General features: G+C 45.8%; 2 gene segments (V, D, J or C); both read left to right on the top strand.

Annotated features, from left to right (window-relative positions):
- LOC140619626 (immunoglobulin lambda variable 1-40-like) overlaps window positions 1-8,958 on the top strand; it is a 50,054-nt gene extending 41,096 nt beyond the window's left edge. The window contains 1 exon segment of the V gene segment in view: window positions 8,561-8,958. Within this exon segment, the coding sequence occupies window positions 8,561-8,943 (383 nt within the window).
- Window positions 8,959-19,954: 10,996 nt separating this feature from the next.
- Window positions 19,955-20,430, top strand: LOC140619007 (immunoglobulin lambda variable 8-61-like). The segment is given in 2 exon segments: window positions 19,955-20,000; window positions 20,102-20,430. Coding segments are annotated over 2 exon segments (375 nt in total).
- Window positions 20,431-24,928: the final 4,498 nt, after the last annotated feature.

The raw sequence follows: 24,928 nt of genomic DNA on the forward strand, positions 1-24,928 counted from the left end.
ATGGGGAGTGTATGAGGTGACGTTGTTCGTGGTGATGTCACTCTCCTACACGGCCCTATGATGGCGGCCGCACCACACTGCTGTGCTGTCACAGATTAGTGAACTGTACCCCAGAGCGACAGCGCCTTCATGCAGGCAGAGAATGTCATCTAGGAGTCTGGGGTCCATGACGGAGCTCACATGGGAATATCATCCCATCCACTTCCCCAAGGAGTTTTGACACTTTGTCCTCAAAGGGGGAGGACATGAAGGTGAGGACCTGAGAGAGATTGAACCAGAAGTTTGTAAAGGGAGCAAAGAAACTGCACGTGAGCCCCTTAGGATGACAGAGTGTGTCCCCTAGGCTGAGGGCTCAGTCCTTGTGATGTGTCGGGGCCGGGCCTGGAATTGAACCATGACATCCATGGTCACAGATGATGGGAGACATCGTTGTCCCTTCAGGAACAGAAGTTCCCGTGTTGTGAGGGTCTCAACCTCTCCATAGCCAGTGTGGAGATCGGACCCACCCTTATGGTTCTGGAGATGATTGCCCTAGGTCCTTCAGCTACAACACAGGATAGTTTGAAAACTAAAGTTTGATTATTTATAAACCTGTAAATTATAGCACACACCTGGGGCCACAGACAGAGGTCATCATAGAGACAGAGCGAGCCTGTGGCCTCCCCACCAGGAGTGTGGACAGAGGCTCAGCTGACAGAGAAGGAACTGAGGTGAGAGACAGAGACAGAGAGAGACAGAGAGAGACCAGGCCTCGAGGACCCACCTTGGATTCCATGGGGGCAGCATCCCTGATGTCTTTGTCCATGTGCTCCCTGCCCTGGGGATGGCCCTGACCCTGAGCCTCACTCTGATCCTGGGGAAGCAGTGGAGCAGGGGGGACAGTTGGAGACAGTCCTCAGGGAGGAGCCACAGCAGGGGATTCTGAGCCATTTGGGGTCATGATATGCAGCCTCAGGAAGGCTGGGTGTGACCTGGGTGTGGCCTGTCCTCCATGCACAAGGGGTGGGGACCCACAGCACTGGAGGCAGAGGGCTCTGCTCTGGAATCCTCTTCCCTCATCTCAGCCAGTGTGGACCAGGACTGGGGCAGCAGGAGCCTGGAAGCCTGTTCCTCAGGTCCATGGGATGCTGTGCATCCCCTGCCTGAGTCTGGGCCCAGGTCCCACCTGCTTTCAGCCCGGAAACCCTTAGCTCACAGGGGTCCTCCCAGGCCCTTCCATTACAGGCACCAGGAGAGGAACTGGGAGTGGGGAGCAGTGACCAAGATGATATTCTCCTCCCTCTGGGGACTGAAAGGTTGAGAAAGAGCCCCCAGCTCTGCCCCCTTGTGGCTGGGATCCTGGGGATGTGCAGCTCAAGGCAGAGGTTGGGGTTCTCCACCCCAGTTCTTCATGACGCCTATGTCCTGGGCACTGCAGCCTGACCTTGGACATTCAGCTCATGCTCCTCCATGACTCCACGTCCCCCTGGGTTGTAAAGGTCTGCAAACCCCTCAACACATGGTCACTGGCCTCAGCCCTCCTGGAACATTTTTATGTGGGAGACTAGGGGCATGTGTCATGCCATTGACACCTGGCTCACCCCTGGGGACCTGGAGCAGAGGGGACTAACATCCCCACACACTGCAGGGACACTGCAGGGAAGACCCCCAGAGCCAGCCTGGACTGAGGGATGCTGTCTCCTGGACTCCTGTCCCCTGTCCTGCACCCAGGGAATGGGTCCAGGGTACCATCCCAAGCTCCTGTCCCCCTACACGGACACATACACCCCAGGGCCTGCTCACCAGGGCTGCACACCTGGCTCAGGCTGTGGGCACTGATCCTGACGCTCAAGGTCAGGGTCTCCCATTTCTGAGCTAGGAATTCAGTGTTTGTGCTCCTTCCCCAGATCTTCTACTTCTCCATGCACAGAGAAGCCTCTCCCTACCTAGGGCTCCCCTGCAGTGACAGCAGCACCCTCTCAGGGGCTCCTCATAGCAGAGATCCCAGTTCACCCAGTCCTCTTCCCCCTTCTCTCCCTGCCTTCTCCTGGGATCACAGCCACCAGCATCCCCTCCTGCTGTGCTCCTGCTTCAGGTGCTCTGCCCTGACAACTGGGTATCTTCAGTCCTTCCCCGTTCTGTCCCCCTCCTATCCCCCAGGCCACAGGTTCACCAGGTGGTGATGCTTCTGTTAAATCACCACCTCCCGTCTTGGTTTGAAGATCTTTATGCATTGTTTTAATATTTTAATATTTTCTTTGATGACTCTTTGTGCAGAACACCGCCACTCCTCTCGACATGAATAGGAAATGCCCTCCTCTGTGGAGCTCCGTAAATGTTTCATGAGTTAGGATAGGCTCAGTCTTTTGCATGATTTATGTTTTGTAGACCTTCCCCCTCTCACAGGAGTGCTTATTTCAGTATGACTGTTCCATCCATGTGGAAAGCTCTCAAATCACAGTCCCTGTAGACCATGCAGGGTGCTCCAGCCAGTCCGTCAGGTCACTGATGAGAGCTGGGGTCACAGCTCTGGATGTTACCTTCAGGACACTGAGGTTCCTGAAAGGGACATATAATCAGCAGGGGGCACTGTGCATCCCCTGGGAACTCAAGGGGCACCCTCCTAACTGGGGGAGCCCCCCTGACCTCAGCTGTGCAGAGGCTGAGCTGCCCCCTGTGCCCCTGGTGCGACCCAGCAGCCTAGTGCCCTAAGCACCTGGCAGAGTCTCCTGGGCAGGATACTGAGGGGTTCCCACAGATGCTCCCTCTACCCTTCCAATGTCCACTCTGAGCAGTCCCTGCTTTCAGCATCCTCTGTCCCCTGTTTTTCTGAATCACTGATCAGATGGAGTCTGAGAGAGACTGGAAGGGGTGACAATTTGCATAAAGAGCACTGTCATTTGCCTGGAGACTCTAGGGAGAATTAGACAAGCTTAACACAGCGCAGCTCCATTCTTGGGACAGGGGATTTGTCAAGATGGCCTGGACTCGTCTCCTCCTCCAGTTCTTGTCCTTCTGCCCAGGTAGGGACATCATCTGTCCCTATGAGGGACAAACTCTCATATGAGTTTATGAGAGTTTCCCAGAGATTATCATCCCCTGGAAGCTCCCACCAAAAATGCCCCACCTCCTGGGAGTTTGTGTATCTACAGTTTCCCTGTCCCAGCCAGGGCTGGCCCAGCTGCCCCCCACCTCCCTCTGCATCTCCAGGAACAACAGCCAGACTCACATGAACCATGAGCAGTGGCTTCATTGTTGGCAGCTGCTACATATACTGGTTCCAACAGAAGCCAGGGAGCCACCCTCCCCCAATATCTCTTGAGGTTGTATTCAGAATCAGATAAACACCAGGGCTCAATGTCCCCAGCCCTGCTCTGGATCTGAAGACACCTCCGCCGAAGCAGGGCCTCTGCTCATCTCTGGGCTGCAGCGTGAGGACAAGGCTGACTCTTACTGTACAATCTGGCACAGTGGTCTTGGTCACAGGGACACACACAGAGGACGTGGAGCAACACCTCTGCCTGCCTATGTCCTTGGACTGTGTCTGTCTACCAATTTAAGAGAACTTGAATACACACTAATTTTACTGGAAGTAGATTCTGAATCACAGTATCCGTCCTCCTAGTTTTCTATTTACACCTTTCTGAAGACACAGAAGAAATAAAAACTGAGCAGAAAGAGATACAGAAAGATTGTGAGTGATTGAAATTGAAAAATTAGCCTCGGTGTCCATCAAAAGATGAATGGATAAGGAAGATGTGGTCTATGTATACAATGGAATATTACTCAGCCATTAGAAATGACAAATACCCACCATTTGCCTCGACATGGAGGGACCTGGAGGATATTATGCTGAGTGAAATAAGTCAGTTGGAGAAGGACAAACATCATATGGTCTCATTCATTTGGAGAATATAAAATAGCAGAAGGGATTATAGGGGACAGGAGAGAAAATGAGTGGGAGATATCAGAGAGGGAGACAGAACATGAGAGACTCCTAACACTGGGAAACGAACCAAGGGTGTTGGAAAGGGAAGTGGGCGGGGGGGTTGGGGTGACTGGGTGATGGGCACTGAGGGAGGCACTTGACGGGATGAGCACTGGGTGTTATGGTATATGTTGGCAAATCGAACTCCAATAAAAAAATATACAAATAAAAGAAAAATTAGATCCTGTTGTCATGGTGGTCCTTTTCTCTTCCCATTGAACGTCTACTTTTATAAATTTAATGTTCAGAACAAAGGGACAATCCCAGCAGTTTGAAAGTCCTACTCAGGGTGGACTCTGCCCTTCCAGCTGTCAGAGCAGAAACCTTCTCTTCTCTCCCAGGCCTCTGCTCTCAGGACAGGCCAAGGCTCACTGCATCCCAGGTATGAGGGAGTAGGCTGTGGGAATGCTGGGTGAGAACCAGGCCCAAGAGGAATTTCAGGCCCGTAGCTGTGGACTTGACCCTCAGGTGTGACATCAGGGTTGTGGTTAGGAATGGGGGATTTGGGGTCCTAAAATGTAAAAACCCTGAACCTGCTCCAGGGACACTAGGTGAAGTAGTCCTGTGGATGTGACTTCCTATGGCTAACACCACTCAGGACAATGGGCATCCTTGGAGGGCCTGTTCCTGATCCCCCAGTGCCTCCTTGTGGCCTCCTCTCCTCCTGTACACAGTGGAGCTTTGCAATAGTCCTGGGTAGAGGAGGATGGCTTAGATGTGTAGGGAGGAGAAATCGGAGTATTTGCTGCAAATCCCTTTGCCTATGAAGCTGCTGTGAATCCTCAAATGTAGAATTCACTTTTTGTGGAGGGAAGAGCAGCAAAATGGGAGTTAATATAGGAGGAGCTCTCTGGGAGAAGCCCTGAGTGGTGAGCTAGCACAGCCTTCACTGAGCGTCCAGGCTACAGCCTGACTTTCCTCCACAGACTTTGTCAGCTTGTCCTCCTTGACAAGATACTCACAGGGTCTCAGATAAAGAGGAAGTGAGACATTTCTCTGGACCCAAGGGTCTTGGCTCTGAACCCCCATTCAGGAAGAAACTTATTGGAGAGACTGAGCAGGGGGGTCTCTGCTGCACGATGATCTATCCTTCCACAGGAAACAGAAACATTCCAGTAATGGGCATAGACTGAGAGAAAATGGAACATTCCAGGAGACACAGACATTCACATAAAAGAGCCCAAGGCACCTCGCCACTCAATGTGGAGAAGATGAACAGGAAAAAACACCGTGATCCAGCTGAACGTGCAGACTCCAAACATTCTTCCACACTCAGTTCTATCATCTTATTCCATGGAGTGTGACCTTGTGCCACTACTGTTATATCCACAGGGGATACACTGACCATAACGCTGGTCACAGACACAGTCTCCTCTCTCTGAACCATCTCCATGGGAACTTGGACCAGATCCTGCAGGCTCTCCCCGACAACACCCCATCTCTTCTCTTCTCCCCTCTGTTCCTCTGTCCCTTGGCTTTGGTCTCTCCCACTGGCTCCTCAGGTATAACTATGTCTCCACATCAGGATTTCATTGAAAACCAGAAATGATCTTGCTGTAGGTTCTAGTCTGAAGGGTCCATCTCTTGGGGGAGAATGATAAGAAAACGGAGTTGCAAGAAACCCCTCATATTCTCCTTCCTGCTCTAAGATCTTGGCTCCATTTTTTTTTTTTACCCAGCACTCCTAGTCAGTCTTAATATTTTTAGAGGTTTCTTTATTTTTATATATAGAGAGAGCATGCAGTGGGGAGCAGCGGGCGGGCAGAGGAGGAGGGAAGGTGGCTCAAGCAGACTCTGGGCTCAGTGTAGAGCTCTGTGCAGGGCTCGAGCTCACTATCCTGGGATTAGGACATCAGCATAAACAAGAGTTGATGCTCAACGACCTGCACCTCCTAGATGCACCCCCTACTCCATTCTATTTAATATGAAAGTAAAATTATTACATTTCCTAAAAAGCATGTGTTTATCTACTTTTAGGTTTTTGCACATCGGATGTAATGACTTTACCTACTTCAGAATTATCCAATGCCCTCAGTCATGGCGATTCCTGGAGGAATCCATAGACAAAGGTTTGCCTGCATATTTTAAGATAAGTCATTATTTTTCTGATGCTCCAAGTTTTCATTCTGAAGAATTCTGTGGACCGTAGATCCACCACAGAAACATTTTCTACCATAGAAACAGTCCCAGGCTGTAGCGTTTTTTTACACACACAGAGACAAAACTCTCAGCAGTATGTTTTCTCACACCTGGTATACACCAGGGGGAACTCAAGGGACTTTGGGTGAGACTGGGTTGTGGGGTAAGAAGGAGGAGGCTGGGTCTCACCCCTGCCCTGTGCTCCATGACATCTGGAAACCCTACAGATGTAGGTGTAGTGTCTTCAGAGACAAGGAATGGACAGATTTCTTGTCAATCAACAGATCCTAGACTCCTGATTCAGTGGATTGTTAACACGTTTGCTCTCACCACAGTCCTCTTGGCTAACATAATCTTTTCAAGTTAGCCCCTGCTCAGCGGTTTAGTGCTGCCTTCAGCCCAGGTTGGGACCCTGGAGACCTGGGATCCAGTGGGGCTGGCTGAATGGAGACTGCTCATCCCTCTGCCTGTCTGTCTGTCTCTCTTTCTCTGTCTCTCTCTCTCTCATGAATACATAAATAAAATCTTTTTAAAAAATAACCTTTTCAAATAAAAAAAATCTTTGAGATGCTTACCTTTAAATGAGCACTGGGTGTTATTCTGTATGTTGGTAAATTGAACACCAATAAAAATAAATTTATTATTAAAAAAATAAATGCAAGTTCAAGAACTTGGATATTTAGAAGAGCGTTTCCATGGAGAATCATGTTCTCAGCATGTTTCGAAGTCATTAGAGGGAGAAGGGTCATCTTGCATCATTCTTCATCTTGCGTTCCCTCTCTCTCTCTCTCACACACACACACACACACACACACACACACACACGCAGAGTTCTTTCCTCTGCCTGAGTGAATAGCATCCTGGATGCTGTAGTGTCCAGGATTCTCCATCGTTCCAGAGCCAACCTGTCCTCAGTCAGCCATTCTCAGAGCATCAATCTCTGGGAGCCAGAAGCTTCCTTAAGAGGAAACACTGGTGACATCTAGTGTGACTGAGGTCCTGTCACCAGGGTAGCCTGGATGTGCACAGAGCCTGTTCTTCTGGATGAGGCTGATGCTCAGGATACCCAGGAGGAGTCTCCATCCCCATGAACAGCTCAGTCTCTGAACATCTCTTGGCACCAGTCAGTGTCTGAGCCTGATCATTCCATTGATTCTGAGACGTCAGCCTCAGGGCTGCTCCCAAGGAGCTCCAGGCCCCTGAGGACATGAGATACCCCTTCTTGTGCTGTCTGCCTGAGCTGTCACTCCGTCAATCACCCAACTGCCACCTCCAACCAGGCTGCAGTCTGATGGAAAGTCTTGTGACCCATCCCAGCATCACAGGCCCTATGAGCTCAGGGGCATCATTCCCCTAAGCACCAACTCTCCCCCAATCACAAGTGGGATGTTTGACAGAATCTTCTGAGTCCAGGGGGCCTGGGGTAGGAGAAATCCATGCCTGTAGTCATAGGGGGTCCACAACTAATGTTGTATCCTGAACATGCTGGACACAAGTTGCAGAGACTCGAGCTGTGCCCAACCTAGAAAGTGGTCTGTCTCCAAATCCCTTTATCCAAGAAGCTCTGTCTGTTTGGTAATTTTGTCCCCATGTCCTCAGTGCTGTGCAGAACTCAGGGGAAGATAACTCTGGAAATCAGAGAAGCCTCATGAGAGGAAAGTCCCAGCATCCTGCATAGCAGGGGCCATGTGTCCATGGGGTGTGTTACTGCTCTGGACTGGATCCTGAACTCTAAGAGGAATTTGTATAAGAGATACCACCTTAGCCCTGATCAGGAATGGTCAAGGGAGCTGTGGACAAACTCTCTCTGAAGATTCTCAGTGGAGCAAATAGTGAGCCCTGAAGTAATGTGAGCTGGCATACAGGGACCTGGCCTGGCCCTAATGCAGGGAACATTGGGCAAAGATTTGGGGAAGCAGGAGATGTGGGCCCTGGTCACCTTGTCACACAGTGGTGCCTCTGGGTCTGGACACCAGGGGGCCTTCTGGTTCCATTACTGAGGAGTCTGGGTAATCAGAGTTGGACCTGCCACCTGGCACTGCTTCTGCCCTCTGCTGAGAGATCACAGCTGGGACCTCCCCACCCTCTGGCCTTACACAGCCCCTCCCTTGCCCATGCCCTTGTCATCTAAGGCAGAGGAACCCGACCCAAGGGCAGGTGGGTGTCAAAAGCCAGGGTTTCATTTGCATGGATGGGCCCTCCCTCTCAGAGAAAAAGAAGAGGGGAAGAGAGAGATGAGAGGAGGCTCTGTTCAGCTGTGGGACCACTGAAGGCAGGATCAGTGATGACCTCCACCATGGCCTGGTCCCCTCTCCTCCTCACCCTCCTCGCTCGTTGCACAGGTGACTGGATGTGAGGATGGGGGAAGGGTCCTGGGAGGACATGTGGAGTTCTGCTTCCTCCTCTTCTCCCCAGACCCCAACATAATCCTCTCTGTGTCTCTCCCCCTTGCAGTGTCCTGGGCCCAGGCTGTGCTGACTCAGCCACCCTCTGTGTCTGCAGCCCTGGGGCAGAGGGTCACCATCTCCTGCACTGGAAGTAACACCAACATCGGCAGTGGTTATGATGTACAATGGTACCAGCAGCTCCCAGGAAAGTCCCCTAAAACTATCATTTATGGTAATAGCAATCGACCCTCGGGGGTCCCGGTTCGATTCTCTGGCTCCAAGTCAGGCAGCACAGCCACCCTGACCATCACTGGGATCCAGGCTGAGGATGAGGCTGATTATTACTGCCAGTCCTATGATGACAACCTCGATGGTCACACAGTGCTCTGGGCCTGGGAGGAAGTGAGACAAAAACCTGCTTTTCCCCCAGAAATGAGTTTTGCTTTGTAGTACCCACTGTTTGGCCAGATCAGCTTCCTCCTTTGTTCGGTGTAAACTGCAGTCTGCGGTCAACCTGATGGAGCTTTGGCTCCAAAATGATCCTGATTCTCTTTACTTCAGCCCCTGCACCCTATCCTTGGCTCGAACACATTCTATGGTTTTCTCTTATTGAGGAGCATTTCCTTGTTGTCAGGAGCATGATGCTCTGTTCAGAATCTGTCGATGAGGAAAGAAAGACAAGAAAATATAGATTAAATTAAATGTTCTTACATCCTGCAGCCCACTGTTAGAGACCTGACATATATGTAGAGAGTGAGTTGCTCAAGGAACTCATGGCTGCTTAGTGCCTTAATGTTTATCATTATTAAAGATTGAGAATAACCTCAACTTAACAGCAGCTAAATCATGAAGGTCCTGAAAGCCCTGCTTCCAAATTCCTTAGAGTTTTACACTATCCCCAATCTCCACTTATTAAAAAGCATATCATCAGTCCCTCCTCACAATCACAATGCAGCTTTCTGCCCATAGGACCTGTTACTCCAATAATAAAAGCCACTTGTTACCAACATTATATATCTCAAGAATTCGTTCTTGACCATTGGGATCGGCAGTCCTGTATCACTGTGACAAATCAGGACGGAACAGGAGACACAGAGTCAACCTGTGTCTGACTGAGGATGGTGCACTGTCCTTACAGTGTGCATGCACACCACCTACTGAACACCTAGTATGTGCCCCATGTGAGCCTAGAGATGTGGGACACAAGTGGACATGGGAGAGGCCCCATGATCAGGGAGCAGACAGTTTCTGGGGGAAGAGAGAGAGCACAGAATACGTATAATGAGGAAAGCTTGTCCCAGGATACTGAGGAGGGGTGAGCTTGGTGGGGTGAAGCTGGAACATTGGAGGTGTACCCCAGAATGTGAGGTCCCACAATGACATCCCAGTCCTGCACAGATCGTGATGGAGCAGGTCGTGAGCATGTAGGGGGGGGCGTGGCAGGGGTGTGGACTCTGTCCCAGTCAGACTAGGAGTACTGGAGAGGGGATGATGATGAGGAAAGTCAGAGTCCTCATGACATAGAGGAAGCCGGGACTGGGATGAGAATTGGAAGGAGGGGAAGGAGGTGGGGTTCTTGGGAAAAGAGTGGCTAGGGGCTCCACCAGCTAAGACAGTGTGAGGATGCATTTCTGAGGCAGGATGACGTCTACCTCAAATTTCCAGGATATAGGATCAGCCCCTGATCCAGGGGACTCTTGATCAGGAGTCCTAGTGATGAACATCTCTGCTTACTCTTGACTGACCTTTGATGAATCTTCACCAGTGCCTGTTGCTGTGGAGTTAAGTATTTCCTGTGTTCTTCAGGTCCCTTGTTTTCATAAGAATCTAATTCTTATTAAAGAATTAATAAAGAATTATTAAATCTAATTTAGCAGATTAACAGGAGAAAATCAATTTCATAGCCAGCATAGTGGGTATTCACACAGACGTGGAGAATTCCAAAGACAGGCACCATGACACATATGTGAGTGAAGGAGAGGGGCAGAGGTCCGATGACCAACGAGGAGAAAGTGCATTAGAGGGAAAGGGAGAGGAGTTGTTTGCAAAAGAGAGGTTGTCCTGCTGTGTAGATACATCTCTTAGGTAAAGAGGGAGCCTGGTAATAGCTCTCTTCCTGGTACAAGCTGGCAGTTTTGGGGGATTAAAAATTTTTCTAATCTGCTGAGTTTCATTTGTTTAAAGTGAAACTAATGTTCATGCCAATGGGGTCCATCTGGGGCAGGGTATCTTTAGCTAGTTCCCTCCCTTCTCTGAAATTTCCCAAAGATACATGTGTTAAAACTTGTGCTAGCAGATTGTTCAGTTTTGTTGACCCTCTCCTGACAATAGGCCAATTTATTTAAACCCATTTCAGGAGGGGTTGATGGAGGTACATTCTCAAAGAAAGGCTTGTGGTTCAAGAAATCAGGTAGTAAACAAGAGGCATTTGTATGGGGAAAAAAGGATGGTAAATGATCGGATGAAATTGTAGGCAGTTGCTTAGTTCTGAGGGCAACCAGTGGAGATTTCTTGATGTCAAGCTCATGTGTCTTCAGGTAGAGTGATAGAAGGCTGTGACAATCTGACAGACTTTCCTGGTTTGTAGTTCAAATGTGTCTGGTGATCTCTGACTGTCCCAGAGAGCCACTGGCATCAAGACCACCTCTACATGAGCAGCTGTGGTGACTTCTCTGAAGGTCCTATCATTGGATTCACAGTTACCTTTCAGGACTTCAGGATATAGGGCAGTTTGAATGCACTTTCCAAAGGTGGGAGAAAAATCAACATGCTAGTTTTCAGACTTGTAGCCAGAGATTTTAGGAAGCTAGAGAGAATCAGGATCAAGTTCAGGTTATAATGAACATGAATCAACTAAAGTATTTACTCAGATGTGTCATTACATTATATGTTTTCTCAATAACCACCCTGATTTCTACTAAATATAGTTGCAGCAAGCATGGCACTTGAACATATAGGCTCTTGTTAAAATGTGATTTGCTGCAACTTTTGTGAAAAACCTGTGGATGAAATGTTTAACAGCTCCTCCAGTATAGAAGACAAGACAAAACTTGTGTCAGATCCTTGTCATCCCTCAACACATATATGCTTGGGTGCCTTTTCTGTTCTTGAGGTACCAAGATATCCCAAGATTCCTGCACCTGCCAGGACATGACCTCCTGACTAGCCTGGTAAAGCCGTTGGAAACTCTGTAAGAAGGTGGTAGGATGATATTCCCAAGAGGTTTTACTGGATCCATAAAGTCAATGCTACTTCCCTAAATCTGACTGGTCTATCTGATTATGTGTGTATAGATGTATACAGATGCATATATCTCATTCAAATATGACATTCTACCCCTTGTTCATTTCCTAGAGTTAGGAGCGTCTCATATTTTGTCACCGTCTCTAATTTATCCCATTCATTTTCTCTCCTTTTCCCCTAAGGGGTGGTAGAAGGGGAGATGGGGTGACTGGGTGCTGGGCACTGAGGGGGGCACTTGACGGGATGACAACTGGTTGGTATAGTATATGTTGGCAAATCAAACTCCAATAAAAATATATATGTATAAATATATTATAAATAAAAGAAAATTTATGTATATAAAACCAGTATGACATTCTAGTCAACATCTTGGTAATATAACCGATGTTTTCAGTTATATCTTCTTATACAAAAACAGAATCTTAAAACCTTGTGCTAATAAATATATTGTCATAAAAGTATAAGAGTGCGCAAAGACAGATTCTGAGTTTTGGAGGGATCAGGTAAGGACAAAAGTTAAATAGTTTCTTTTCTTTTTTTTATAAGATTTTGCATATTTATTCATGAGAGACAGAGAGAGAGAAAGAGACAGAGAGACAGAGAGATGGAAACAGAGACACAGAGAGGCAGAGACACAGGGAGATGGAAAACCAGGCTCCATACAGGGACCCAACTTGGGACTCCGTCCTGGGTCTCCAGGGTCATGCCCCAGGCTGCAGGCAGTGTCAAACAGCTGAGCCACCCCGGGCTGCCCAAATAGTTTCTTTTGTTCAGGAATGAAGCAGAAGTCACTGTCCCACAGGGGGAAGGTGCTGAGGACCTGCTCTCAGAGCCAGTGTAAACCAGAAAGGGTTTGGGCTCCCTATTTGGGGTAATGAGTGCAGGGCCTGGCTTCCTTTGAATCAGCACTGGCGGGTTCACCATTGATTATTGTTCTCTGATGTGGTCAGGATCTCTGCTGGCCTGGTAGAGACTGTCAGGTCCCCATTCTCTTTGTCCTGTTAAAATCTGCAGCTACTGATAGTTTTTTTTAATAAAATAATTTTTTATTGGTGTTCAATTTACCAACATACAGAATAACACCCAGTGCTCATCCCATCAAGTGTCCCCCTCAGTGCCCGTCACCCACTCACCCCCACCCCCCGCCCTCCTCCCCTTCCACCACCCCTAGTTCGTTTCCCAAAGTTAGGAGTCTTTATGTTCTGTCTCACTTTCTGATATTTCCCACACGTTTCTTCTCCCTTCCCTTATATTCCCTTTCACTATTATTTATATTCCCCAAATGAATGAGAACATACAATGTTTGTCCTTCTCCGATTGACTTATTTCACTCAGCATAAGACCTTCCAGTTCCACCCACATCGAAGCAAATGGTGGGTATTTGTCATTTCTAATGGCTGAGTAATATTCCATTGTATACATAGACCACATCTTCTTTATCCATTCATCTTTTGATGGACACCGAGGCTCCTTCCACAGTTTGGCTATTGTGGACATTGTTGCTAGAAACATCGGGGTGCAGGTGTCCCGGTGTTTCACTGGATCTGCATCTTTGGGGTAAATCCCCAGCAGTGCAATTGCTGGGTGTAGGGCAGATCTATTTTCAACTCTTTGAGGAACCTCCACACAGTTTTCCAGAATGGTTGCACCAGTTCACATTCCCACCAACACTGCAAGAGGGTTCCCCTTTCTCCACATCTTCTCCAACATTTGATGTTTCCTGCCTTGTTAATGTTCCCCATTCTCACTGGTGTGAGGTGGTATCTCATTGTGGTTTTGATTTGTATTTCTCTGATGGCAAGTGATGCAGAGCATTTTCTCATGTGCATGTTGGCCATCTCTATGTCTTCCTCTGTGAGATTTCTCTTCATGTCTTTTGCCCATTTCATGATTGGATTGTTTGTTTCTTTGGTGTTGAGTTTAAGAAGTTCTTTATAGATCTTGGAAACTAGCCCTTTATCTGATACGTCATTTGCAAATATCTTCTCCCATTCTGTAGGCTGTCTTTTAGTTTTGTTGACTGTATCCTTTGCTGTGCAAAAGCTTCTTATCTTGATGAAGTCCCAATAGTTCATTATTGCTTTTGTTTCTTTTGCCTTTGTGGATGTATATTGAGAGAAGTTACTGTGGCTGAGTTCAAAAAGGGTGTTGCCTGTGTTCTCCTCTAGGATTTTGATGGAATCCTGTCTCACATTTAGATCTTTCATCCATTTTGAGTTTATCTTTGTGTATGGTGTATGAGAATGGTCTAGTTTCATTCTTCAGCTTGTGGATGTCCAATTTTCCCAGCACCATTTATTGAAGAGACTGTCTTTCTTCCAGTGGATAGTCTTTCTTCCTTTATCGAATGTTAGTTGACCATAAATTTCAGGGTCCACTTCTTGGTTCTCTATTCTGTTCCATTGATCTATGTGTCTGTTTTTGTGCCAGTACCACACTGTCTTCATGACCACAGCTTTGTAGTACAACCTGAAATCTGGCATTGTGATGCCCCCAGCTGTGGTTGTCTTTTTTAAAATTTCCCTGGCTATTCGGCGTCTTTTCTGATTCCACACAAATCTTAAAATACTTTGTTCTAACTCTTTGAAGAATGTCTATGGTATTTTGATAGGGATTGCATTAAACGTGTAAATTGCCCTTGGTAACATTGACATTTTCACAATATTAATTCTGCCAATCCATGAGCATGGAATATTTTCCATCTCTTTGTGTCTTCCTCAATTTCTTTCAGAAGTGTTCTATAGTTTTGAGGGTATAGATCCTTTACCTCTTTGGTGAGGTTTATTCCTAGGTAAATTATGCTTTTGGGTGCAATTGTAAATGGGATTGACTCCTTAATTTCTCTTTCTTCAGTCTCATTGTTAGTGTATAGAAATGCCATTGATTTCTGGGCATTGATTTTGAATCCTGAAATGCTGCAAAATTGCTGTATGAGTTCTAGCAATCTTGGAGTGGAGGCTTTTGGGTTGTCTATGTAAAGTATCATGTCATTGGCGAAGAGGGAGAGTTTGACGTCTTCTTTGCCAATTTGAATGCCTTTAATGTATTTTTGTTGTCTGATTGCTGAGGCTAGGACTTCCAATACTGTGTTGAATAGCAGTGGTGAGAGTGGACATCCCTGTCTTGTTCCTGATCTTAGGGGAAGGGCTCCCAGTGCTTCCCCATTGAGAATGATATTTGCTGTGGGCTTTAACTAGATGGCTTTTAAGATGTCGAGGAAAGTTACCTCTATCCCTACACTCTGAAGAGTTTTGATCAGGAATGGATGCTGTATTTTGTCAAATGCTTTCTCTGCATCTAATGAGAGGATCATATGGTTCTTGGTTTTTCTCTTGCTGATATGATGAATCACATTGATTGTTTTATGAGTGTTGAACTGGCCCTGTGTCCCGGGGATAAATCCTACTTGGTCGTGGTGAATAATTTTCTTAATGTGCTGTTGGATCCTATTGGCTACTATCTTGTTGAGAATTTTTGCATCCATGTTCATCAGGGATATTGTTCTGTAATTCTCCTTTTTGGTGGGGTCTTTGTCTGGTTTTGGAATTAAGGTGATGCTGGCCTCATAGAACGAATTTGGAAGTACTCCATCTCTTTCTATCTTTCCAAAGAGCTTTAGTAGAATAGGTATGATTTCTTCTTTAAACGTTTGATAGAATTCCCCTACGAAGCCATCTGGCCCTGGACTCTTGTGTCTTGGGAGGTTTTTGATGTCTGTTTCATTTTCCTCCCTGGTTATTGGCCTGTTCAGGTTTTCTATTTCTTCCTGTTCCAGTTTTGGTAGTTTGTGGCTTTCGAGGAATGCGTTCATTTCTTCTAGATTGCATAATTTATTGGTGTATAGCTGTTCAAAATATGTTTTTAAAATCGTTTGTATTTCCTTGGTGTTGGTAGTGATCTCTCCTTTCTCATTCATGATTTTATTAATTTGAGTCTCCTCTCTCTTCTTTTTAATAAGGTTGGGTAATGGTTTATTTATCTTATTAATTCTTTCAAAGAATCAACTCCTGGATCTGTCGATCTGTTCCACAGTTCTTCTGTTCTCGATTTCGTTGAGATCTGCTCGAATTTTAATTAACTCTCTTCTTCTGCTGGGTGTAGGATCAATTTGCTGTTTTTAATCTAGCTCCTTTATGTGTAAGGTTAGCTTTTGTATTTGAGTTCTTTCCAGTTTTTGAATGGATGCTTGTATTGCAATGTATTTCCCCCTTAGGATGGCTTTGCGGGATTCCAAGTATTTTGAACAGTTGTTTCTTCATTCTCATTAGTTTCCATGAATCTTTTTAATTCTTCCTTAATTTCCTGCTTGACCCTTTCATCTTTTAGCTGGATGGTCCTTAACTTCCACGTTTTTGAGGTCCTTCCAAACTTCTTGTTGTGATTTAGTTCTAATTTCAAGGCATTATGATCTGAGAATATGCAGGGGACGATCCTAATCTTTTGGTATCGGTTCAGACCCGATTTGTGACACAGTATGTGGTGTATTCTGGAGAAAGTTCCATGTGCACTTGAGAAGAATGTGTATTCAGTTCAGTTTGGATGTAAAGTTCTGTAGATATCTGTGAAATCCATCTGATCCAGTGTATCATTTAAAGCTCTTGTTTCTTTAGAGATGTTGTGCTTAGAAGACCTTTCGAGGGTAGATAGAGCTAGATTGAAGTCACCAAGTATAAGTGTATTATTTTCTAAGTCTTTCTTCACTTTGGTTATTAGTTGGTTTAAATATTTGGCAGCTCCCACATTTGGGGCAAATATAATGAGGATTCTTATGTCCTCTTGTTGGATAGATCCTTTAAGTATGAGATAGTATCCCTCTTCATCTCTCACTACAGTCTTCGGGGTAAATTTTAGTTTATCTGATATAAGGATGGCTACCCATGCTTTCCTTTGAGGACCTTTTGAATGGTAAATTGTTCTCCAACCTTTTATTTTCAGGTTGTAGGTGTCCCTCTGTCTAAAATGAGTCTCTTGTAGACAGCAAATAGATGGGTCCTGCTTTTTTATCCAGTCTGATACTCTGCACCTTTTGATGGCGTCATTAAGCCCGTTCACGTTCAGAGTTACTATCAACAGATATGAGTTTAGTGTCATCATGATATGTATTCAGTCCTTATTTTTGTGGATTGTTGCACTGAACTTCTTCTTAAAGGGATATTTAAGAGTCCCCCTTAAAAGTTCTTGCAGAGCTGGTTTGGAGGTCACATATTCTTTCAGTTTCTGCCTGTCTTGGAAGCTCTTTATCTCTCCTTCCATTTTGAATGAGAGCCTTGCTGAGTAAAGTATTATTGGTTGCATGTTCTTCTCATTTAGGACCCTGAATATATCCTGCCAGCCCTTTCTGGCCTCCAGTTCTCTGTGGAGAGGTCGGCTGTTACCCTAATATTCCTCCCCATAAATGTCAGGGATTTCTTGTCTCTTGTTGCTTTAAGGATCTTCTCTTTATCTTTGGAATTTTCAAGCTTCACCATTAAATGTCGAGGTGTTGAACGGTTTTTATTGATTTTTTGGGGGGATCTTTCTATTTCTTGGATCTGAATGCCTCTTTCCCTTCCCAGATTAGGAAAGTTTTCAGCTATGATTTGTTCAAATACATATTCTGGCCCTCTGTCCCTTTCAGCGCCCTCGGGAACCCCAATTATACGTATGTTTTTCTTCCTCAGGCCGTCGTTTATTTCCCTTATTATGTCTTCATTGTCTTTTAATTGTCTGTCTCTTTTTTCCTCAGTTTCCCTCTTTGCCATCAACTTGTCTTCTATGTCACTCACTCGTTCTTCCACCTCATTAACCCTCGTCGTTAGGATTTCTAGTTTGGATTGTGTCTCATTCAATTGATTTTTAATTTCTGCCTGATTGGATCTAAATTCTGCAGTCATGAAGTCTCTTGTGTTCTTTATGCTTTTTTCTAGAGCCACCATTCGCTGTATAATAGTGCTTCTGAATTGGCTTTCTGACATTGAATTGTAATCCAGATTTTGTAACTGTGTGGGAGAGAGGACCGTTTCTGATTCTTTCTTTTGAGGTGAGGTTTTCCTTCTAGTCCTTTTGCTCAGTGCAGAGTGGCCAAAAGCAAGTTGTATTGGGAAAAGGAGAAAAAGAGAGAGAGAGAAGGAAAGAAAAGAGAAAAAGAAAAAAGAAAAATGGAAGAGAAAAAAGGAAAAAGGAGAGGAAAAAGAGAAGGAAAAAGAAAGAAAGGTGAAAAAAAAGTGTGGGGAAGCAATCAGAAATGAAAAAGAAAAAAAAAAACCACGGGGGAGTATCTTCTGATTCTGTATACTTTAAGTCCCTTGACTTCCCCTGGAACTTGTCCGTCTAGCTGGTCTTCTGAGGGAGGGGCCTGTTGTGCTGATTCTCAAGTGTTAGCGCTTGGGGGAGCTGCTCTACCCCCTGCCTGGTGCAGGGCTCAGTGGGGCTTGTTTACCCCGTGAGGCCGCAGGAGGGACAACTCCTGTGGCTGCGGCAGCCCTGGAGCCCTGGATTCAGCTCCCGCAGGAACTACTCCGTCTGCAGGGGCCTGGAGGCTCCGGGGTGGGGCAGCTGATCTACTCACCTTGGGGCAGGAGCGTCCTTGCTGTCCTGGACCCTCCCAGCCTCTGCCTGTCCGGGGGGAGGCCGGATCCTGGTCTGTGTCCCGGCGCCCTGAGCTCCGGCACGTGCGCTGTTGGGTTCGCGCTCCTGGCCCGGCAGCCCCCTCGGCGGAGCCTCCGCCAGAGCCTCTCCGAGCTGCTCCGGGTCCCGCAGTGTGCGCTGTAGCCCTTATGGAGCTCGGTGCACTCTCCCTGGGGCGCAGGTGTCTGTTAGTGTCCCAGGGAGCCCGAGGGCATCCCCGCCCTCCTGGGGTCCTGCTCCAACTCCCTGCAAGCCCCTTTCCGCCGGGAAGGTTGGTGCAGCTCCTGCTTCTCCGGGACGGGGCTCTCCTGTCCTGGGGGCACTCGCTCCAGCCTTAGCCTGGCTCCTCGTGGGGGCCCTCCCCCTTGGAGGCCTTTTGTTTCTTCATTTCTTTTTCCCCGTCTTCCTACCTTGATAGAAGCGTGAAGTCTTCTCACTGTAGCATTTCAGCTGTTCTCTCTTTAAATCTCAGGCCGAATTCATTGATTTTTAGGATGATTTGAAGGTTATCTAGTTAATTTGGTGAGGACAGGTGATTTGGGGACCCTACTCTTCAGCCATCTTGCCCTCCCCTGGTTTTGTGTTGTAAAATGAATGGCAGGCATTTTGGTATCTAACACTTGAGCAAACTCGAAGCCTGAGCTTCATATTCCCCTGTTCCTGGAGACTCCTTATGCTCCTGTTAGTCCTCCTTCTTCAGGTTCCTTCCCCAGCCTTCCGGGACCCTCTGATCCTCAGCAGAACACAATGGGAAATGGAGTTCAAAATGCTTCATGAACAGAATAAGAAAGACTCGTAACTCTGGGAAACAAAATATGGATGGTGGAAGGGGAGGTGGTCCAGGGGTGCGTGCGAATGTGTGATGGGCACTGAGGGGGACACTTGACAGATGAGCACTGGGTGTTATTCTATATGTTGGGAAATTGAACACCAATAAAAAATAAATTTATGAGAAAAAACAAAAACAAAAAACAAAATGCTCCATGAGGATCACTTGTTCACAGAGTGTTGGGTTCATTTCTGATAAAGAGTCATCCTTGGTCGGCTCACCCTGGACTACTGCAGACATGGTCCCTGATTAACGAAGTGGAGACCACAATCTTTACAATTGTCATATGGACTCTGAGATTCCCAGTGTCCTCATGGCTGCAGGAGTGACTGCTAAGATCCTCCAAAGAGACAAGGAAGAATGTCCCTGGGGAGGGAAGAAAATGTTCCAAAGAACGGTTAGAGTTGAGCTGGGCCAACTTAGAGGCTGGGCCAGGAATTGGAGAATGTATCCATATCCTCATACAGCTGTCAGGATTCGCAGTGGGGAACTTTGGGATGGACGTCACCAGAGTCATAGGTCATTGATTTGGAGAAAAATGTCTTCCTGCCAGTCTGTGTCCCATGTCACCCTGCAGACATTTGTGTGTGTGAGGTCCCAGTATCTGTGACTTTCAAGATCTCCCAGGTGACTTGCGGGTGACCTTGGGGCAGGGGGATAGAGGAAGCTGATTTGCATAAATCACTTGCTTATTCTCATAGGTCTGAAGTCATGAAATGGTCCAGGGACATCCTTCTCCACCCAAAGAAACTGTGGATCCCACCTCCAGTGAGGGTCCCCACCATGGCCTGGACGTTGCTTCTTCTCGGGCTCCTTGCTTTTGGCTCAGGTCAGGCAAATGGACTTTGCATTTGTTGGGGGCACAGATAAGCAGGGATTCATGTGACTCTTGTCTCCCATAACAACACCTTTCTCTCTTTTTGGTTTTAGGAATTGATTCTCAGATTGTAGTGACCCAGGAACCATCACTGTCTCCAGGAGGGACAGTCCTACTCACTTGTGGCCTCAGCTCTGGGTCAGTCACTACAAGTAACTACTCCAGCTGGTACCAGCAGACCCCAGGGCGGGCTCCTCGCACGATTATCTACAACACTAACAGCCACCCCTCTGGAGTCCCTGATCGCTTCTCTGGATCCATCTCTGGGAACAAAGCGGCGCTCACCATCACAGGAGCCCAGCCTGAAGACGAGGCTGACTACTACTGTGTTACAGAACATGGTAGTGGGAGCAGCTTCACTTACCCACAACATCTCAGATAAGGAGGAAGTGACACAAAAACCCCTGGGCCCTTGTCTCTGGTCCTCATCATTGAGAGTCTTCTGTGGAGCTTACAGTCAGGTGTATGACACTGATGCTAAGCACAGTGACAGAGACAGATCAGGGGGTGGGCTACAGTCCTGGGGCCATAGCTACCAACTGGGGCACAAACACTAAGGTAATGAATCCCTTTACTGGTGACCGCAGTAGAGCATATTCTTCAGGGATGCTGGCACGTAATGGTGCCTCCCCGTAACACTTTCCTTTATTTTCTTAAGTTACATTTTATTGGAGTGTAAATTGCCAACATATAACATAACACCCAGTGGTCATAATGTCCAGTGACCCCCTCAGTGCCCATCACTCATTCGCCCCCACCCCTGCTCTCTTCCCCTTCCACCACCCCTAGTTCATTTCCCAGAGTTAGGAGTCTTTATGTTCTGTCTCCCTTTCTGATATCTCCCACAGATTTCTTCTCCCTACCCCTCTATTCCCTTTCACTATTTTTTTTTAATTTTTTAATTTTTTATTTTTTTATTGGTGTTCAATTTACCAACATACAGAATAACCCCCAGTGCCCGTCACACAATCACTCCTACCCCCCGCCCTCCTCCCCTTCTACCACCCCTCGTTCATTTCCCAGAGTTAGCAGTCTTTACGTTATGTCTCCCTTTCTGATATTTCCCACACATTTCTTCTCCCTTCCCTTATATTCCCTAAATGAATGAGACCATATAATGTTTGTCCTTCTCCGATTGACTTATTTCACTCAGCATAAGACCTTCCAGTTCCACCCACATCGAAGCAAATGGTGGGTATTTGTCATTTCTAATGGCTGAGTAATATTCCATTGCATACATAGACCACATCTTCTTTATCCATTCATCTTTTGATGGACACCGAGGCTCCTTCCACAGTTTGGCTATTGTGGACATTGTTGCTAGAAACATCGGGGTGCAGGTGTCCAGGTGTTTCACTGGATCTGCATCTTTGGGGTAAATCCCCAGCAGTGCAATTGCTGGGTGTAGGGCAGATCTATTTTCAACTCTTTGAGGAACCTCCACACAGTTTTCCAGAATGGTTGCACCAGTTCACATTCCCACCAACACTGCAAGAGGGTTCCCCTTTCTCCACATCCTCTCCAACATATGTGGTTTCCTGCCTCGTTAATTTTCCCCATTCTCACTGGTGTGAGGTGGTATCTCATGGTGGTTTTGATTTGTATTTCCCTGATGGCAGGTGAGGCGGAGCATTTTCTCATGTGCTTGTTGGCCATGTCTATGTCTTCTTTGGTTATATTTCTCTTCATATCTTTTGCCCATTTCATGATAAGATTTTTTGTTCCTTTGCTGTTGAGTTTACTAAGTTCTTTATAGATCTTGGAAACTAGCCCTTTATCTGATAGGTCATTTGCAAATATCTTCTCCCATTCTGTATGGTGTCTTTTAGTTTTGTTGACTGTCACTTTTGTTGCGCTGAAACTTTTTATCTTGATGAAATCCCAACAATTCATTTTTGCTTTTGTTTCCCTTGCTTTCTTATATGTATCTTGTAAGAAGTTCCTGCAGCCAAGTCCAGAAAGCGTGTTGCCTGTGTTCTCCTCTAGGGTTTTAATGGAATCTTGTCTCACTTTTAGATCTTTCACCCATTTTGAGTTTATCTTTGTGTGTGGTGTAACAGAATGGTCCAGTTTCATTCTTTTGAATGTTGAGGTCCAATTTTCCCAACACCATTTATTGAAGAGACTTTTTTCCAGTGGATAGTCTTTCCTGCTTTGTCAAATATTAGTTGACCATAGAGTTGAGGGGCCATTTCTGGATTTTCTATTCTGTTCCATTGAGCTATGTGTCTGTTTTTGTGCCAGGACCACACTGTCTTGATGACCACAGCTTTGAAGGGCAACCTGAAATCTGGCATTGTGATGCGCCCAGGTGTGGTTTTCTTTTTTTTAAATTCCCCTGGCTATTCAGGGTCTTTTCTGATACTACAAAAATCTTCAGATGATTTTTTCCATCTCTCTGAAGAGAATGAGTCCTTAATTTCTTTTTCTTCAGTCTCATTTTTAGTGTACAGAAATGCCACTAATTTCTGGGCATTGATTTTGTATCCTGCCACATTGCCAAATTGCTGTATGAGTTTCGCAATCTTGGGGTGGAATCATTTGGGTTTTTATGTACAGTATTATGTCATCGGCAAAGAGGGAGTGTTTGACATACTCTTTGACAATTTAAGTGCTTTTTATTCCTTTTTGTTGCCTGATTGCTAAGTCTAGGACTTCTAGTACTATCTTAAAGAGAAGTGGTGAGAGTGGACATTCCTGTCTTGTTCCTGATCTTAGCGGAGGCTCTCAGTGTTTCCCCATTGAGAATGATACTTGCTGTGGGCTTTTCATAGATAGCTTTTAAGATGTTGAGGAACGTTCGCTCTACCCTACACTCTGAAGAGTTTGGATCAGGAATGAATGCTGTATTTTGTCAAATGCTTTCTCTGCATCTATTGAGAGGATCATATGATACTTGTTTTTTCCTTGTTGATGTAATGTATCAGGTTTATTGTTTTATGAGTGTTAAACCAGTCTTGAATTCCCCGATTAAATCCCACTTGGTCATGGTGAATAATCTTCTTAATGTACTATTGGATCCTATTGGCTAATATCTTGTTGAGAATTTTTGCATCTGTGTTCATCAAGGATTTGATGTATACTTCTTTTTTTGTGAGGTTTGTTTGGTTTTGGAATTAAGGTGATGCTGCCATAATAGAACGAGTTTGGAAGTATCCCATCCCTTTGTATTCTTTCGAACATTTTTAGTAGAAACGGCATTATTTTTTCTTTAAACGTTTGATAGAATTACCTTGGTAGCCATCAGGCCCTGGACTTTTGTGTCTTGGGAGGTTTTTGATGACTGCTTCAAATTCCTCCCTGGTTATTGCCCTGTTCAGGTTTTCTATTTCTTCCTGTTATAGTTTTGGTAATTTGCATTTTTCCAGAAATGCGTACATTTCTTCTAGATTTCCTAATTTATTGGCACTAGCTGCTCATAATTTGTTTTGAAAATCATTTGTATTTCCTTGGTATTGGTTGTGATCTCCCCTTTTTCTTTTCTTTTTTTATTTTTATTTTATTTTATTTATTCATGATAGGCACACAGTGAGAGAGAGAGAGAGAGGTAGAGACACAGGCAGAGGGAGAAGCAGGCTCCATGCACCGGGAGCCCGACGTGGGATTCGATCCCGGGTCTCCAGGATCGCGCCCTGGGCCAAAGGCAGGCGCCAAACCGCTGCACCACCCAGGGATCCCTGATCTCCCCTTTTTCATTCATGATTTTATTAAATAGAGTCATTTGCTCTTCTTTTATTTTTTTTATTTTTTTATTTATTTATGATAGTCACACAGAAAGAGAGAGAGAGAGAGAGAGGCAGAGACACAGGCAGAGGGAGAAGCAGGCTCCATGCACCGGGAGCCCGACGTGGGATTCGATCCCGGGTCTCCAGGATCGCGCCCTGGGCCAAAGGCAGGCGCTAAACTGCTGTGCCACCCAGGGATCCCTGCTCTTCTTTTAAATGAGGATGGTAATGGTTTATGTTTCGTATTCATTCTTTCAAAGAACCCACACCTCGTTTTGTTCATCTGTTCTACATTTCTTCTGGTCTCTCTATTATTGAGTTTTGCTTTCTTCTTCTCTTCGTGTATGTTTTATTTACTGTTCTTGTCCAGTTTCTTTTTTTTTTTCTTGTCCAGTTTCTTTAGGTGCGAGGTTATCTTGTGTATTTGGGTTTTTTTCAAAATTTCTGAGGGATGTTTCTATTGAGATGTATTTCCCTCTTAGGACTGCTATGCCATTTACCAAAGATTTTGAATGGTTGTATCTTTATTTTCGTTAGTTTCTCTTTTGAAGCTCCCTGTATCTTATGTCTTTTTGAGGAATAATTCCTAATAACATTGTGTATTTTTTCTAAGGGAACGGTCTATTAAAGCATTTTTGGACTTTCTTCTTCTTCTTAATAAAGTGTACCTGTTATTTATTATTAACCCATATTTATCATTCTTTATTTTTGTCCACATTTCAGTACTTATTTCCATATTTGCATATCATACATTTTCTTTTAAAAGTTGTCAAGAAGTTTATCTTATTCTGTCATTGAAAACCCTGACTGTGAAGTACTATTTTGATTTAAATACAGGTCATGATTGTGTGGACACCAGGAGGCTCTGGGCCATTGTGACTGACAAGTTAGGACTGATGCCAACCTTGTTCACACGTGAGAATGGCCTGAACTTGCTTCAGTGGTACTTGGAGCAGGACTCCACTCATTTGAGGCTCTCCTCTGCTGTGACTCTATAACCCCTGATGAAACTTGATGGTGGCATTTCTCAACCCACATGGAAACCTACATCATCTCTTCCTTCTTCCTGTGACTAAAGGCATCACCAGTCCAGAATCATGTAGGGACCAATCATGGGGAATGTGACCCCATATGTCATGAGTGACTCCATTCCCA

The sequence above is a fragment of the Canis lupus genome, chromosome 27, assembly GCF_048164855.1.
Source record: "Canis lupus baileyi chromosome 27, mCanLup2.hap1, whole genome shotgun sequence".
NCBI classification, from domain to species: domain Eukaryota; kingdom Metazoa; phylum Chordata; class Mammalia; order Carnivora; family Canidae; genus Canis; species Canis lupus.